The 18,860-nt window shown below is 46.6% G+C and overlaps 1 protein-coding gene across 5 annotated transcripts in view; it reads left to right on the plus strand.

Annotated features, from left to right (window-relative positions):
- Window positions 1–18,860, plus strand: part of CACNA2D3 (calcium voltage-gated channel auxiliary subunit alpha2delta 3) — an 891,383-nt gene that overhangs the window by 761,181 nt on the left and 111,342 nt on the right. For all 5 annotated transcript variants that reach the window (XM_035723841.1, XM_027586868.1, XM_027586871.1 and 2 more), the window contains one exon: window positions 17,663–17,724. In XM_035723841.1, the coding sequence (XP_035579734.1) occupies window positions 17,663–17,724 (62 nt within the window). The remainder of the gene's footprint in view (window positions 1–17,662; window positions 17,725–18,860) is intronic.

An 18,860-nucleotide genomic window follows, 5' to 3' on the forward strand; every position in this document is an offset into this window, starting at 1 on the left:
GGAGTGAGATAGGAAACCTTTTTACCTGGGAAAGTTTTGATATAGTGTGAGGCTCAGGTCCACTCCAGGTGATTTCCTGAAAGCCCATCTCAAGCTAAGTGGCTCGCTCATTTTGTCACCCTGCCTCAGGAAAACCTGCAAGATTCTTGATAATTGTCATTGGGAAGAAATGAAAACGCTTCCCAAAAGTTAGCAACCAGGCCCTTCACAGAGACACATATGTTTGCCTTCTTCCACAGTATGGTTACTAAGAGCAGTTAAGGGGCCCACGTGTGTCCACCTGGTCTGGGGAAACGGGCCACGTTTCCCTCAAGGTTCTGTCACGAGCACCAGTGTGTGGTCATGCTGACCTGGCACCACTGAATGGTGGCCACGGTTGCCTGGGGAGCTGCACAGGGTGGATTGTGAGCAGCCCTAGGAAGGAGTACCAGGGTTCATGAGGGATGCCTGACATGAAGTCAGGAAGGGCAGCATGCGTGATATGGATTTGCCCTCCACCCCAGTGCTGCCGTCAGCTATTGTAGTTGACCGTCTGCATGGGGGTGCTTCTGGGGTAGATCTCCATACATGAAGATAAATTGCCCAGCTCCTGTCAGAAGGAGCCACCAACCTGGACTACAGCTGCATTTGTCAGGATGCCATCCATCTCAAGCAACAAAAACCAAACTGAAGGTGGCTTATGCAAAAGCAGTAAATTATTTGGTTGGTTAGGATCAATGGAAATTCATTGTCTCATAACTAAAACGTCTAGAGCTCTATCTGGCTTCAGGTATAGCTGGACCTAGGGGTCAGTTGAACTCGCCAGGATTCTCAGTCCCTTGTTTTCTTTGTCTTTGCGTCAGCCGCATTCTCAAGTAGACCCTCATCACATGGTGCCCTGGCCTGGCAAACTCAATGGAAAAAAAGCCTCCTTTTTCCTGAAAGTTTCCAAAGTCCTAGGGGCTGGCTCTCATTGGCAAAGCTGGGATCAGTGCCCATCGCTATGGAAGAAGAGAGGATTCGTTCCTGTGTCCATGGGGTAGGGGGCAAACCCTACACAAAGCACATGGTCTGAAATTGGGGACAGGACAGCTCCCTCGAGAAGATGGTGTGGGTGTGGGGGGAGGGCTCTGCCAGCCTAGAAGGGGGACACCCATGCCCAGCTGACAAAAGCAACAGATGTTTTTCCAGCCCAGCTGGAGTTAGAATCAGTCTGGGCCATCTCTGAATCATCTCAGGCAAGTTGCTAACTCCTTTGGACCTCTAGTTACTCATCTGTGTAATAAGTAGGTTGGGTTCAATGGTTCACTCCACCATTCCAGCTCTAAATTTGCACAAATCTACCCATCATCCACAACCAGATGGACCGCACTGGGAGCAGGGTCCATCAGCAACAGTCTCAGCAAGTGGATCAGTTACTTATTTCAGGCCTAATTGTGCTGGAAAGCATCAAAAAGCAGCCTGAAAAATCTCCCAGCCCTGTCAGTCAGGTCAGAAAAATGAGGAACCGATTCTGAAGGGACACACTCCCCAGAAAGGACCATGGTCTCTGCCACAGCAAAGACATACTGTTGGATCCTCAATGGAAGATTCCTTCTGCCTGTAGTTCTCCTGGAAACAGGGCCTCCGCCAAACTTACCTGCTGTGCTGTGCTCTGGGTAGAAGTAATTATGTTTATGAGGCATTATTCACGTCTCGTCTACCTGAGGGCCACCCCAAATAATGCTTCTCTAGCTATTAAAGGCTTTATCAGGCACGCAGAGTCTCTAGCAGTTTCCTTCAGGGGAGAAGAAAAAGATTCCTCTTGAAGTTTACCACCTCCCGCAGCAATTTGCTGCCCATTTCAGGGCCATGTTAAGTGGTTGGCACCTGAAAAAAGGGCCATCTTTTTCTTTTAAGTACAGCCGGAAAATGGGAGTCATAAGTGAAAGTAGGGAACCGGGAGACGTATTTCCACGCAGCCAAGGTAGCTTTCTTGTTTTGTTGTGAGCTGGCAAACCTCAACATGCTGAAGCAATGTTTTGTCAAATTTCTTAAATGCTGAGCATGGCACCAACCCAAATGAATGTAGATGTTATTTTAGTGCTAGGAGAGATTTATTTTAATGTACAGTTGTAGCCACTACAAAGGCCCCTTTTAATCTACTGGGGGCTCCATTCCTTGCTCTTTTCCTCTGCCGCCCCTCCCACTCCTCATTCTAGGGTCCTGGGGTACGCTGTGAAATTGCAAAGTATTCCCCCCTTCCCTCTTCATCTCCTAAGGCAGTGACATAAATGCTGGCAATAATGATAATTAAGATGCTCGGTGCAAGAAAAAGCAGCGTGCACGGCTCCGTTCCTTTTCACAGCCAGCCCCCGGGATGCAAAGACAATGCTGCTTGAAAAAAGAGAAGGCACTAATGGCAGAGCTGACGTGGCCAGCTCCAGACTCTAGCAAAATCAGCCCCAAGACAAGCTTTAGCTTATCTAGGACCTGGATCCTCTGAGCACAGAGAGGAGCTGTCCCTTCACTGCCTGCCTCTGCGATGGGAAATCCATCCGTTGAGCTGAGCCTCAGATACCAGTATCTTGCACCTTGATGGAGGCCAAAATAAACGGGAAGGGAAACATAGAGGAAGCTATGGCCACATGTGAGGTTTGGCCCAGGCAAATCTGAGGGGAGGGGAGCTACAGAAAAAATGGTCGAGGGGGGCCTGGGGTGAGGGAGAGAAAAGGGGGAATGATCACCAGACCAGGTGGCAGAAGGGAAACCGAAACCAGCTCTCAGTTCTAGCCCATACATCCAAGGCCCCCTTTTAATAATAATTTGTAATATTCCCTTTACTATCCCAAAAGGAGATCCATAGAAAATAGAACCTGTTTCCCTATATGCCGTCAAACAAACAAACACACAAAAATTAAAGAATGCTCCAACTCTAATATCAAGAAATGAAAGAAGAGTCTATAATAGGATCATATATATTTTAGGATGTGAATGTTTGGGCAGAATTATAAGAAGAGACAGAATGAAGTAGCCAGAAGCTGGCATGGAATCTCTGTAAACACAGTGGCTGCTATCTGGGCATCTCGGCCCCAAACCATGCCTGGCTGGTGATGGACATCTCTGAAATAATAAAACAGCGGGCAAAACAAAGTACACTCATCTCTCTCCTTTTCACAGGATTGTAGTTGCGTTTCTAGAAAATTCCATGTGGAAGACATACCTTGTATTTAGTTGTAAGACAGAATCCAGTTCAAGGCCCAGATATGGATCCTGCTCTCCCAAGCACACCAATCACAGCAGAGCACTTGAAAGCACTGAGGGGGTGGGGGGCGGCGGGGAGAGGCTGTCCCATGAACTCTGGGCCTTCCGGTTATGGGGACAAACTACAAACTTCCAAAACAGCCCCCTAGGGGGTGATGCAGTCCTATTGAGAACCACAAGGAAATGGGCAGCAGGTTTCTGGGTCAGGTGTGGGGGGCTCCCATCCTGGGTCCACCAAGTCCTCCCAGCAGCTGTGCGGCCCTGGTTAAATCACTTCTCTGCCTGCACCTTGACTTTAAAATGGACAGAACATGCCCTCCCTTATGAGATTGCTGGAAAAGTTAAGGGGAATAATGCTGATGGGGTTTAAAGTCATTTTAGATAATTCTCTCTGGTTCATTCATTTTAGATATTTGTTTCCTACATTGAAATCCCAAGGATCCGAGTTCAAATCCTAGTTCCCCCAGAGTCCCTCCCAGCTTCCAAATTGGAAATTTCTATTATGAATCCTCCAGCTTGGTTACTCAGAAACCTCCATGCCCTAAGCTATAAAACGGAGGTGATAATAAGGGCCAGGCAGGACTCAGACCCAAGTTCGTCAGACGTTTCGCAGTCTGGATGCAAGTATAAGGAAACAGTCAGAGAGGGCAACTAAGAAACCACCCGAATTGTGGGGCCTAATCCCTTGGCTGAGGCTTCTCCCCTACAGAAGTGGGCCTCATGAATTGCCCCACCCCTAACAACAACGGGAGGGCATCGGGACCATGGGAGAGGGGCAGTGCTGAGGCCCCAGCACAAGGTAGGCTGGTGCCCCGCACTGTGGGGAGACAAGAGGTGCTGGCCGGTACAGCGGGGCCCTCAGACGATGCTATTCTCCCCAAGCCACTTCTTGTGAAGGGAACATCCATAATCCTTTCAGTGAAAGACTTTCGTCCATATCAAAAGGTCTAGTGTCCACTGAGCAAGGGTGGAGGTAGGGATGAAGCTGCTGTGTCCCTTGCTCCCCTTGCCTGTGGGGAAAGTTGCTGGGAAGTTCAGGGTAGCTCGGACGCTGGCCCGTGCCAGCATTACAAGTGCAGGGCTCTGTGAGACAGGGCCCAGCTCCGCCCTGCCCGGGCGTGGGGAAAGGCCTCACACTGGCATCTGGCTTCTGATTGCCTGCCTGAGCGCCCCCGGCCCCCCGCTTTTGTTAAGTGGTCTGTGATCTTGAGTGGTGAACAAGGAAGGGCTGAGAATGTCAGCCCATACATTTCGGGACAGAAGCTTTGTCTGGACAGAAGCCTCAGTTACCCCAGTGGGAGGGATTCCAGTGGATCCAGTCTCTCACCGCTCTCCCCCAGGGCTCACCTGAGGCTGAAGGCTGGGGGGATGCCCTCACTCAATGAACCCCGAAGGCATTTCCTCTCGGGTCCTCTGAAAGGGGCCTGTGCACAGGTCAGTGCCACAGCCCCTCCTCATTCCCCTCGAGGGTCACCCTGGAGTCAGGCAGCTCCCTGGGCCCTGCGGGGACCTGTGGGGAGCCTCAGGCTGGGCTGTCCGTGGCCTCGGCCAGGACCTCCCGTTCCCCATAGCAGCAGGGCTGGAGGAGGCCAGGCTCCTGTGTCCTGACACTTCCCAGGCTGACTCAAGAGAGGAGTGTGTGGCTGGGGAGCCCCCTCGGCTTTAGAACCAGGGCAGGGGAAGGGAAAGCAGACACCTGCAGGGACATCATGGCCTGCTGGCCTTTCCCTCAGGCCGCCCCGCCGAGACCTTGGATTCTCTTCCCTTTCCAGTCAGGTCATCTTTCCTGAGAGGTCTGTTTAGGGGGCTGGAGGCAAGGCAGGGAGGAGAAGCACCAGCCCAGGCAGTTCCCTAGTCGTCCCTCCCACCCAGAGATTCCCTCAGGCCTCCATTTTTGAGACTCAAAATCCAGAATTTACTCCTTTGTTCTCCCAGTTCCTCTGTGCCCTCCCTTCCCTGAGGCTCTAAGCATGGAATGCTTTAGCTGAGGGAATGAGAAGAGCCAGGGGGTGCCAGGAAACTGGGAAGAATGTTGGTAACAACTGTGTTTCAAACTGTTATCCCTCAAAGAAAGCACGAAAGGCAACTGATTAACTGCCTAGTGCCTGGAATACAGTGCATTTGCTTGTTCATTCATTCATTCATTCATTCCGTTTCGACTGAAAGCATACAGGCCGCATATAACCTTCGTGGAATGGATAAGGTCTGTTATTGAGGGACGGTGGGCCAGACGGGCCTGGCTCACCACAGAGGTCTACAGAGAGGGCTCTGGGGTGTGGGCCCTGCCGAGAAGGATTTGCACTTCCCTCCCAAACGAGAAAAGGAGGTGCCTGCCCCCACCCCCAACCCCTCCAGCCCACCCATGCCATGTCCAGGGATCTGACCCGTGCAGCTTATTCTGAAAGCCTGTCTAGGAGCCCAGATGAGAGACTCGGGTATAGCCAGGCACGTATTTGGGAGCAATCACGTAATGATAGAAGATGGCTTTTCCATCCTCAACATCCGCCTGATTAACTTACAGAACAAAACAGGTATCCTTCGCTGCAAGGCTGATTTCCAGATATTCCAAGATCCTGACATTCCAAGAGGCTGGGGAGAAAAAAGGGCTTCGTTACTCCAGAATGGCGCCTGACTTGCATTCTCTTCTCCCTCCCTCCTCATAATCACCTTGCGTGCAGCTGTTCTGCGAGCATATCTGCCTTGGGCCAGGTCTGATAGCGCCAGGCACATCTGCCGCCCAGGTGTCGGACTGTGGAACCGGTACCGAGATGGCCGGAGGGAGCTGGGGCCGGCGGCGGGCTAGACTTGCTTTCCCAGCCTGCCTTGCTACAGGAGCACCCTCATTAGCACATGGCCTTCTTCTGACTCTTGCCATCCCGTGTCAGATGACCCGGAGACACTGGATACAGATTGAGAAAGATGGTCTTCTTCACCCACCATGAAGAAGGCAATTGTGTTTGTGAAGAGCTATTCCCAGAAAAATCTCAGTTTTTGTTTGAACCTCCTCATTGAGTCCTGGTCATGTCTCATAAAGACCAGGGACGTTCAGCTTCTTCACTTGCACTGGCCACGCAGGTGGTCTCTTGGACTCAGCTCGGGGTGTCGCAGGTGGCCTAACGTGCTCTCTCCACCCTCTTCTTCACCTGGTCATGAGGTCCTCATAAATTTCTACCCATTCCCGTGTCCTGCCTCTTTACTGAATACTTCGCTAACTGTACCTGAAGAGCACGCATGCAGTGCGTTCTCAGAGTCGTCTTAAGGTAATGGGCCAGTCGCCTAAACAAATCAGTCATCCCCATATCTGGAAACACAGAACCCATTTGAATATGCTGATAATTGGTGCAAATATTCTGGATTGTTTAAATAGAGAATGATGTGTGATTTATCTTGAAACCTCCAGTCTGCATTTTATCGGCCAAAAAACCCAAGGAGAGCACGCTAGAACTCATGGTTGTGGAAACCTCTTTGCCTTTGCTCTGTGAGGTGAAAACAAAGGTGAAGGTCACTTCCTGTAGGGAGACCTTAGGCCTGTAACTTATGTCTCTGATCCTTGGTCTTCTTATATATAAAGAGTGTGGCTAGGAGTACTGCCCACCTTGCACAGTGCTGGGAGGATTGGCTCTACAGTATCTAAAGCTGGCACATAGTAGGAGGCTTAATAAATAATATTAATTACTGATATTATTAATGTTACTATTATTATGTGATATAATCCCTGTGATCCAATTTATAAAATAATTCCCGTCATGGAATATATGGTGTATAATTCCAAGACATGTCTGTTGAGCAGGGAAACAGGTTTCATGAAATAATTCGCATGCAAGCAAAATCACAACATGTTGAAATTTACTAAGCTAAAATGACAGAGCCTTGAGGTTGAGGGGCAGCTTTATCTGGCAAGGTGTAGATGAGATTAATGTACTGATGGCAAATCTCAGGTTCCAGGCTTCACTCGGTCAGAAGCGGTGAGCAGCCAAGACCACATCTCTCCTCTCTATCCCGGTGCCCCTTGCTCAATGAAAGTCCATCATCCCTCACCTCCTTACACAAACCATGCAGCCCACACCTTCTCCTGCAAATATTCACCACATCTGTTCATGTCTCACACCTGTACCTTGCTGAGAACCTTTCCTCGGCTCTCTGTTTCCCTCAGGATGGTGCACAAGCCACCTGAATCGCAAAGGTGGGTCTCCTGAGAGAGAAAACCGTCACAGAGAACAGCTGACGTCACCATCAGCTCCATATCGAACTGTCCGGTCATTCATTCAGTGCATATTCACAAATGTCTGCCAGAGCTGGGCACTTGGTCTAGATGCAGGGAACACAGGTTGTAAACATCCTCACCCCTTAACGAGCTTACCCCTAGTCAGATGGGAATGAAACACAATAAATCAGACATAGTACCATTTAATGCCAAGTCTTGATAAATGCTTTGAAGAAAAATACAGCAGGTTTGACTGTTGATAAGAAAACCATTAGAATATCCTGTAGACCAAGCAAGGTCATGATTGTTCCTTCTTGCAGCGAAGGAGAACACCACCCTGCCAGGGTCCTAGTATGTCCCAGCAAGGGAAGGTCGGCAGATATTGCTAGGGTTCTGGGGTCTGGTGGGTGTCTCAGCGTGGGGATCTGATTGGGATTGGGCTACTTTAAGAATGGTAGACCTCTCAAGTCTTGGTTTGATCATCCGAGCACTTTCCCTATTGTCCTGAGCAGTCTGTTGTTCAGATAAATTGCTTGAGGGGAAGTTTCCCAAGTAAATCATGAGGTACTTTTACTGGTGGACAGCCTTATATCTGGCCAAGAATTTCTGGAACAAATAGCAAAGTCACGAAAGTCATGTTGGTGGAGACGTCCTTGGTTCCTGGTCCTGATATTTTGCTGCAGGACACAAGCTACCTTAGAGCTCTCAGGGCTCAGTGTACAACAGAGGTCACCCCAGGTCATTGCCGGGGCTGTGCCGCCCTTTGACCCTCAGGATAGGGTTGCCAGATTTAGCAAATCAGAAGTATTTTATCTGGCAACCCTATGGGAGTGCTGTGAATTTTTCAGTGAATCACTTGCATATGAAATCTAGATTTTTAGCTTCTCCTGCAAGCATCAGAATAACGTGCAGCATCCAGACCCTGTTCCCACAAGGCATCCGCTGAGCTGAGAGGCTCCCTTGATGGTTTCTCATTCACTGCAGTTCCCACCCAGCCCTGGACAGATCCAAGGTGGGGAGCTCTGGAATGGACTCAGGCTCCCTCGAATGAGCTTGGTGTGCTTGCACGAGTCCCCTTCCCTCTCCGTGCCCTGGAACGTGAGCTGAAGAATCAGAGGAGCTGGATGCATCCCCTCCAGCTCTGTGAGCCACCCACGTGGATATTTTAGCGCTGCTTTGCATTAAGTACACTCACAAACATCCAACTCAGGGGTGTTTGGCAAATAAATGTGACCGTTCTATTATGGGTTTTGAAATGTTTGGAAATCTGACCCCTGATTTTGTTATAATCTCTTTGGTAACTGTTATTAGGTGGTGACCTAATAAGAAATTATTAACTGGGGAGCTATAATTTGGAAGCTTGTAATTTTCTTAATGGACATTGATTTGTGTAACCCTGATTAAAATACAATGAAGCCTGAGGCTTAAACGTTTTATTCTGAAAGGTTGAAAAGATGGCAACGGACTCTAGAAATGTATTGGCTCAAAAACTTTACTGAAATAATATTATTTGAAGCGTTTTGTGAGCCTAAAACGATGTGACAAAAAATATTCGATGCCAACTCCCATGGCCTCAGAAAGCTGAGGGAATATAGGTTTCTTCAGATGAAGTCTGGAAAAACGCTTCCAGATTACCTCAGGAGTGAAAAGAAAATTATTATTCCATCCCACGGCCCCGCTAATTCTTTTCAGCGTTGATTCTGTCAAGTAATTAGAGTCCAAATGGAGGAAACATTCATAATTGTCACTTATTACACTTTACCAGAGGTGACTGCTCCCGAGAAGCTCCGGCAGGACAAGAACAAAGCGATTACCAGAGAAATAATGCAGGCCAATGATCAGGCCTTCCTACACACATTCCCTGAGGCCAGTCCACACTGGGTGGGGATGGTTGCTGATTAAAATAGGCCTCCACAGCTAGGAGTCTTCAAAGAAAATCTTTTGCTATCACGTTGTCAATCGAGTGCTAATGAGTCCTGTTTCCACTCCCTCTCCCTTACCACAGACATCCATCTTGTAGCTCTTTGTTGTATAAGACAGTCTACACTCCGCCCCCCCCCACTTCACAAGTGAAATATGCGCTCGGTTGGGGGGTATATTTAAAACACCTCCTCCCCTTTTATCATTGTATTTCTTCACTTGGCGTAGACTAAAATACAAGGTATGTGCCGCTCTGAGGATGTTTTTCCCCCCTAAATTCTGAAATATTACCATAGCTTGGAGATTAATGTTCGGGCTTTACCAAGATTATAATAAACGAATATTGCTTTGATCTAAATATTTTTTGAACGGTTGTTGCTGATCGCTCTCTCTCTCTCTCCCCTGTAATCTTTTAAGAAAGCCTTTGGACTTGCCAGTCTGACACCCAGGGGGACATGAGTGCGGCTGCTTTTCCTTCCTCCTCATCGCGAGGATAACTCTGTTCTCAGTTTCACCCAAATTAGTCCCAGGATTTCAGTTGTCTTTCTTGTCCAACATTCCATCATGCAATTCATTAAAACCTTCACATGAAATATTTAACAGATGAGTTATGTCATAATTCACATTACGGTTTTAAATTGTTAGTCATGTGGTAAGTCATTTATCCTGGACATTAGCAGACCTCTGGAATGGGCTTGTATTTGATGTAAGGAAGGTTAGAATTCTTTTCCTCAACACCCTGCAACAGTGGCCTGACTCCAAACCCCCGGCTGATCATGAAAGATTCCCCGAAAAGTGACATTCAAATTCATTGTTAGTTCAACTTGCAATTAACTATCTTGAAAACAGAGAAAAACATTTAAACAAATGTGGCCTGGCTCACAGCTATTATAGTTGACCGTTAATTACGGCAAGTTGGAATCCAAATGTGCCAGGCCTTGTTACTATCACCGCTAGCGATCACTGCCATTGTACACAAAGGAATGAAAATTCAGGCGCTCTGTCAAAGGGGGGCTGATGACAGAATGGGAGATATTAAGCCAGCTCAGTAAAAATAGCCACTACCCTGCTTGAGAAATATGACCAGTAGGGGCTCATTTTCTGGATAAGATAAACCACGTATGGCCAGCATTTATTTGTAGAATGTAGGTTTTGGGGTGTCTGGGTGGCTCAGTCAGTCAAGCGGCTGCCTTTGGCTCAGTTCATGATCCCGGGGTCCTGGGATCGAGCCCCGCGTCGGGCTCCCGGCTCAGCAGGGAGCCTGCTTCTCCCTCTGCCGCTCTCCCCTGCTTCTGCTCTCTCTCCCTCTCTCTCTCTCTGTCAAATAAATTAAAAAAAAAAAAAAAGAATTTAGGTTTTAAGAAAACTTGTCCCACTCTCTAGTATGAAATACACGGGATATTCTTAGCAGATATTTTATTTATTAACTTATTAGAGTTTCATTTTCTCTAATAAAGATGCAGTTTTCTACCCTACCCATGCTTTGGAATCTATTAGAAAACACTCCTGCTTGTGGGCCACCCAGACTCAGGGTTGCTCTGGAACCTTTCTCTGCCTCAGCACTGGGCTGCAATCATTGTCACATGCTGTCAGCCGTGACCAGTCAGTTGAGAAGCTTTGATGGGTATGTTGGCTGATGAGCACATGGAGCTGGGGTTGCCAGTATTGGGGACAATAACCCTCTTGGATTCTGTATGTGGACCTGTCTAGCCTTGTCCTGAGGGTGTGTAAATGATCACAATTCCAGAAGGGGCACATGACAGTGTTTGAATAGTGGGGCACAGCTTTCCTTAATCCTGAGGGGGAAAAGATCCAGTCTAAAAGCTTGCTCAAGTGAAAGAGAATCATCACCTTCTGTTCTCTGCTTTATGTTGCTAGTGCTCAAATGGTCTCCATCCCCCTTCTTTGGTATCATCATTTCGCTGGGCGTTGATCCACCAATACTACACCACATACATTGCTAGCAGTGAAGAATATGGATTCATCATGGATGAATTTTTTGTTCAGTCTCAATATCTTGGCACGAAAGATTGTATGTGGTGGTGAAATCCAAGAATAAAGGATAAAAGCTCTAGGAAGAAATCATAGCAGGAATGTTGACAACACTATCAAGCCTTTTAGAGTGTTCTAAGGCACACAATTTTATTTTGTGTCATGTATCCCCAGCCCACAAAAGTTTTGTTCAGAAGCTAAAGCTAGTATGACTCTTTGCAGGGACAGAGAGGTGAAGTAATGTGTCCTTTGCACACATCCTCAGCAGTCTTAGAAACGGGGTTCACATCCAGTTCTCTTAGTAAAAATTTTCCTGGTTATAATTTGTTGATGGTGGCTGGATTATTTTTCTGTCTCCTGGATGAGCTCTCAGTGTGTATGTGAATATATTGTATGGCTGGAGGAGTGGGCAAATGGAAGTAGGGGTGTTTGTGCAAGCTTGCATGCCAGGCATGGTGAGCACTATTTTACAAACCGGATTTGTGCTCCTAGGGGTATGTTGCAAGTCGAGGCCAAGCCCAAAGAAAATTATTTCTAAATGAATACAATATGAAAAAGTTATTTTATTTCTAATTTTACATGTAACATTGTTCTTTGGCGAGTCTCGGATTACACTTGAATGCATGTCTATTAACCTGATATGAGATGCATGCATGATTTCATCTTGAATGCATTTGAATATAATAGCACTGGAAATGTAATTTGTATTCTCAAATTTTATAAAGCAAAATAAATAAATCTTTGGGGTGGTAGCCACATTGAGCATATTGCATTGATTTCTTTGGGTTTCTCTCAAACTAATTACCAACTTCCCCTTGCACATCCAGGTCTTCTCACACTGGCAGTTCTATCTCATCTAAATCCTCTGTACCAAAGTCATCCTCCAGGGGGTAGGTAGCATGGACAGGTCTGTGGAGAACTTTACCACTGATCCTTAAGGAGTGCCAATACCCAGTTCCTCTCCGTGATTGCTCCTGTTATCACTGATCACTGTCCAATAGAACTCTCTGTGATGATGGGAATGTTCTAGGTCTTCATGATCCAGTGCAGTAGCCGCTAGCCCCATGTGGCTATTGAGCACTTAAAATGTGACTCGTACAACTATGAAACTAAATTGTTAATTTTATTCGATTTTAATTTAAATAGCCACTAACTTGGACAGCACAGGACTGGAGCATTGGAGGTCAGCTGTCTGTCCCAATCCAAGCACACTAGTCATTGACGGTCTGCACATGAAATGGCTGTATGGTTAGGTGGATGATGCTCTGTGCTCATCTCTATCTGCTCTGGGAACCCTGAAGTGCTGTCCTCTCTTCAGTGATTTGACTGCCATCTCCAGGTCCCCATCCCTGGCTGTTGTATCTTCATCTCAGTATACCCACCACCTTGCACATGCTGGGTTTCTGATAAACATGGAGGAGGAGAAGGAGGAGGAAGTAGGTTGTAAGGAAGTTAGAGAGTTGAGGAAAGAAAATGCCTGGAACATACTTCATTGAAGGTATGTGGTCTGCGTTGCTGAGCTGAAAATCTGTACTGAGGCCCTCCTCAAGTATTGAGGAAAATTACAGGAACAGTAACCTGAACAATTCAACCCAAAAGATGTCAGTGCTCCAGATGCCTGAATATTCCCTATGAATAGCTCTAGGCCTCTTTGGGATGGCAATTCTAATAACAATGATTGTGTTGTTTTGCTGGTTTCCAAAGACTACCCCCTATCTCGGGGTCACTGTCCTAGAGGCTCACATAGTACCAGCCCATGGGGAAGGATACATTTTTCTGGGTCTATTCTACTCCTGGAAGGTGAGTAAGATGCTCTGACGGAAAAGGGATTCTTGCTGCATCCTCAGGATAAAAGCCCTTAGTGGGGACTCTGAGAGCATTTGTAATCAAATGGAAGTGAGGAGCACTGTGAATTCCAGAAGAAATATGTTGATGATTTTCTGGACTGTCTAAAAAATTTCAGACCCCAGGAATGGTGTTTTTATTTTCTGCATTCTCTTTGGGACTTGGGTTTCACTAAAGCATTTTCTGCCCTTGTTTTCCTTATTAAATTAGCAAGATTGACTTGAATCAGAATATACTGTTATGGCTTAAAATGTTGTTGAAAGAACAAAATAGACAAGCATGACAAATATCTCAGGTTCCATTTGGGATATGTGGGGGTTGGGGGAAGAGAGTGGGACTTGCTGAAGGAGTAGATGACCTTTTTTTCTGTTCTGACTTTTTTTTTTTTCTGATAAAAGTTGAAAAAAGAAAAAAAAAGTGAAATAAAAGTAAAGGAAAATAGTGAAAGAAATCTAAATTTCTGTTTGTGGAAGCTCATATTTGTTTTCTTGAATAGAGTTGGCCAGAGGATGCTTCTTAAGCATTTTTGTTTGTTGGGGAGGGGGGGTGGTTAATTCTGTTTTTTCTTTCTTTTTTTGGTGTGTTTTCCCCACTTTAAATCATTTTCGTGCTTAAGAGATCATTAGCCAAATGTATTAGCCAAATGCATCAAGGGGTTGTGGCTGTTTAACTCCTCTGGTTCTGGTCTCCCACTGTCGGGGCCATTTCCCTCATACTTCCTTTTCAAGGCTTCCATCGTGGACTTTCTGAAATATAGATCTGAGGTCCTGTCATTTCTCTACTTAATCTTCCAATGGCTCTTCAGACTTTATAGCAAGCGTCAACAAACTTTTTCTGTAAAGGGCCCAATAGTTAAGCATTTTAAGCTTTGTGGGCCATTCAGTCTCTATTGCAACAACTCAACACTGCCGTGACACCATAGGCAGTGTAGAAACAAATGAATGTGGCTGTGTTCAAATAAAGCTTTATTTATTAAAAGAAGCTGGATCTGGCCCAAGGGCCTACAGGTTACTCTTCAGATGCATTGGCCTGACATCCATGTCCTTCAGCCCCTTGACCTCAGTCTGCACAACGATGTCCCCCACTCCCATTCCTTCAGCCTCAGAAGACACTAGGGTCTTTTCAAAGTTACATCTTTTGCCTGTGCTGTGTCTGGGCTTAGGTCACCATCTTTCCTCTGTTCTTACTTTTCCTGCCAGTGAGGTCTCTAGGCGTAACCTCACACAAAGCTCCTGCCCCCTCAACCCCCTCCATCATCTATGCTCCACGGTCCTCTAGGAAGCTTCTGACACTGCGTTTACCGTGTGGCTACTCCCCAGCTAGACACCATGGGAGCGTGTGTTCTCATTCCCCCTAGCACCCAACTGAAAGCTCAGCATATGGAAGGCCACTGAACAAATGGTCATGAAGTTGACTTGCCCATGAGCTTGTGATTCTCTTCATCATAGAGAAGTGTGTCAGCTTGTAGGTGAAAATGTTACAAACCCAGATGTGCCACAGGGAGCCAGGGGCCAGAGTTGCTGGGAAGGGCAGGGGGGTCAGCCAGCAAAAACACAGCCAGGGTAAAGCCAAGCATACGAGGCAGTCAGGACCATCAGGAAGGCCTGGGGCATCGACCTCACGGCCCAGATGGGGGTGAGTGAGGAGCGAGGAAAGCCGTGTCTAGTTTAGGGCATCAGGAGCAGGGAGGGGACGCAGCCTGCTGGAGGGGGATCAGAGAGAAGCAGCCCGCATGATTAATGGGACAGAGGGGCTGACTCAGGAGGAAAGATTAAAGCGCTCTGAGGATCTGGGGTACAGGCTGAAAGGGGCAGATGATAGCAGGCTTCAGGAATGTGAGACGGGTAAACACCCAGGAGGGAGCAGCGAGCTTCATTAGGGAGGTGAAAATTGGGGGTGGGGGTTGGGGAGGGCTCCATCCAAGAATGGAAGGGGTTCTCAGAAAGGGCACGGGCGCTGATGGGGAACGCAGGTGATGATGGGTGGGCCAGGGGCAACTCTGGGCTGCCGGCACAGGCCACTGTGGGGTGACGCTTTCGGGAAACCCTCTGCCTTATCCTTTAGCGTCTGGAAGCCAGCCATGGCTGTTGACCATGGCCCTTAGAGTTACTCTGACTGCCAGCCTGGGGAGAGTCGGCTGGGGAGCCATGCAGGTGGGAAGCTGCCTAGAGAAAACACACAGAAGATGAGAAAGACGCTCATTTCCACCCTTCTCCTAGATACCAATGAGTGGATGTCCCAACAGTTTGAGGCCCTCTGTCCTGAAGTCAGCTTTCTGCCATCCCTCCCTGTCTTTGGTAGAACCAGAGACACTCATTACAAGCCCCTTCTTAAGGGCAGGCTCTCACCTCTGCCCGCTGGGGGTTCTGAGCAAAACCCAGCCTGCACCCTGGTCCACAGAGTCCTCTGTTGGCTCATCTCCAACAAGGATACGCCTGTCAGGCATTTTGGAAGATAAGATTTATTTGAAACCACAGTAAGCGGCCTTCAGCCTCCAAACTCAGGTTCCTTCAGGTATCCTCTAAGATTTTCTCCGGGGCTAGGAAGAGCAGCTCGTGTTATAGTCTGTCTGACGAAGTGCTCCATGTTGTGGCAGGTCCTCAACAGCCAGTTAGCTAAGGCCTCTGGAGCAGCCGCATTCAACCCTGGCTGCCCATTAGAATCACTAGGGGCTGTTTTTCAACTACCCTTGCCTAGACATCACTCCCAGGAATTCTGATTTAAATGGTCTAGGTGTGGAGGGGGAGGGCACCCAGGCATCAGTACTTTATTTCTTAAAGTTCCCCGGGTGGTTCTAATGTGTTGAGAACTGCCCCTGGAAAACCTCTATTTGGGGGCGATTATAATTCATATTGATATTATTCCTCTTTCTCTATAACTACTGATGGTAACATAACCTGAAAGGTTTTTTAAAAAGCAAGCATTTACCGAAGGGTCATCTGTTTGCTCAGCATCTTGCTGGGAGCAGGGATCCAGTGGGGAGCAAGAACTGGGTCCTGCCCTTGGAGAGCTTACGGTCCAGAGAGTGGAGGACACTTTGGAGCAAAGCGGGATGAATCCAGAGTGCCGAAATGGTGCATTTCAGAGACTTCCCATCCTGCAGATGGCAGGCATGCTTAGCTCTAGCCTTATCCTAGAGTTTGACATGCTAAGTCCAAAGGTGTAAGATGAGTCCCTCCAAATGTACATACCCCAGTCAACCTTGAGTCTCCGGGCATGCTTCAACAATTCTAGGAAGTAGGAATGCACTTGACAGTTAGGAGTAATAGCCCAAGACCTTCATGAATCTGCAGCTTCCTGAAGTCAGCGTGGCAATGGTTACCTAAGTGGGGGATCAAACATGGCGGCATGCAAGATTTTAAGAGTCTTGGGTGAACTTTTTTTTTTCATAATTGTGTTATTTCCTTTGGTAGGAACTATTATTTAGGTTGAAGTTACTTTAGGTATTTAAGTAAAAGAAAAACTGTGGAAAGATAAATAACAATGCTGGTGGTATGCAGATGTGGCAAAAATTGGGGAGGTTGTGTGCAATGGACTGAAGTTTGCAAGATGGCACTGGGGTAAAGGGTGTCCCGTGTGGGGTCCAGTGTTTCCAGCCCAGAATCTCACTCTGTCTTTCCAGACTCCTCTAACCTCTTCTGACCATCTGATGAGCTTTTTGCTCTGCCTTAGAGCACTTTCCGAAATGGTTTCGAGAGTTACCTTGTTTTGGCTTTGTCGAGAGAAGCAGTGCGAGCTTGCTCACATCCTAGTTCTAAGGCCCTACCAAATGCTACTTCCCAAAGTTTCAAGTCACGTTCTTAGCTCCTTTTTCTGTACGTTTTTTCTCACTAGAACCAGCATGCACTGTTGCTGGAGGGAGCCTTTCACAGCCAAACAGAATTGCATAATTCCCTCAAAATTCCTGGGGAGGGAAAGTTATCATCATCGAGATGTGGATGCTGGGGGCCGGTTTAACTAAAGTCACATCATAGCAAAGTGACTCACTTCCGAACACCGGCCTCATGACAAGTGCTTTCCAAATGTTCTATCTCAAAAACACATGCACAATATCCACTTTAGACATGCGAGTTCATACAGTAATAACTAGAACAAGAACTCCGAAGAAGAAGCAGTGGTTTTCTAAATACGCCTTCTTTCTTTTTTTTCATTCCTGTTTCTAGCCTGGGTTGGGGAGGGGAGTGACCCCAAGTGTATGAACTGGAGAAACACACAGGTAACATGTCTCCAAAGAGTCATCTGCACTGTGCTTAGTTTGTTCCATGTCAAAAGTTCTGCGAGTGTAATTAACACTGAGAATGCCTTACCTGAAAGATAAAATGTCTTAGTTTGTAGACTTCCGTGCAGATTGGTTTTTAAGTGTTCTTATCTGATAGACTTGCCTCAGCTTCTTGCCATGACAGATAACGTTCCATGATAATCTTAAATAATTGTGTGAAGGAATCTCTAATGCCTTGTTTTATTTATAATTTGTCCCAGCTGTAGGCATTCAGATGAAACTTGAATTTTTCCAGAGGAAGTTCTGGACCGCCAGCAGACAGGTAAGTTATAATCACTGTATCGAAGCATTAGTGGGAATGTTATTATACAGGTGTTCGCATTTAGGTACCCGGAGCCTAGAAGTGCCCGATTTCCGATGAATGTTTGGAAAATGTACTGCTGGCTGTACAAGATTACCCTTCATTTCACTGCAAAATAGAAGGCTGTCAGCACGTTAGACACTGCAGGCTGGGGAAGTCAGAAGCTTGCTCCTACAATCAGTTTTTTTTTTTAAATTTTTATTGTTATGTTAATCACCATACATTACATCATTCGTTTTTGATGTAGCATTCCACGATTCATTGTTTGCGTATAACGCCCACTGCTCCATGCAGAACGTGCCCTCTTTAATACCCATCACCAGGCTAACCCATCCCCCACTCCCCTCCCCTCTAGAACCCTCAGTTTGTTTTTCAGAGTCCATCGTCTCTCGTGGTTCATCTCCCCCTCCGATTTCTCCCCCTTCATTCTTCCCTTCCTGCTATCTTCTTCTTTTTTTTTTTTTAAACATATAATGTATTATTTGTTTCAGAGGTACAGATCTGTGATTCAGCAGTCTTACACAATTCACAGCACTCACCATAGCACACACCCTCCCCAATGTCTATCACCCAGCCACCCCATCCCTCCCACCCCCCACGACTCCAGCAACCCTACAATCAGTTTTAATGGTGAAATCAGGACATTTTTCCTAGTCTTGTGATGCCTAGTAATTTATTTGTGAATTTCTTTATTGCACTTTTGAAGCCCTTTGCATAACTGGATCTGACTAAGCATGCATCTGCCCTCTTTCACCAGAGGGCTTCTCTGCCTTGGAGACTCTGGGAGCCTTCTTTTCTGGCAACTGCGTTCTCTGGACTGAGCAGTCTTAGTGGTATTTGTTTAGTAATTCAGCAGAGATGGCAATTTTGCTTGATTCTAATTGTTGGAATGATATATTATTTCTTAAATAAATACTTAAACACTTTAGGAAGCTATAGACTAAGAACACAGACAGGAGTTTTTTTTGTTTTTTTTTAAGTCATTAGGATTTATTAAATTAAAATTAAATAATTGCACAATTATACTTTTTATTACTCAAAGATTTAGGATCTTAGGAGATATCAATATGGAAGGTCAATGTAAATTAAAATGGACA

Source organism: Zalophus californianus, chromosome 1, assembly GCF_009762305.2.
Source record: "Zalophus californianus isolate mZalCal1 chromosome 1, mZalCal1.pri.v2, whole genome shotgun sequence".
Taxonomy (NCBI): Eukaryota; Metazoa; Chordata; class Mammalia; order Carnivora; family Otariidae; genus Zalophus; species Zalophus californianus.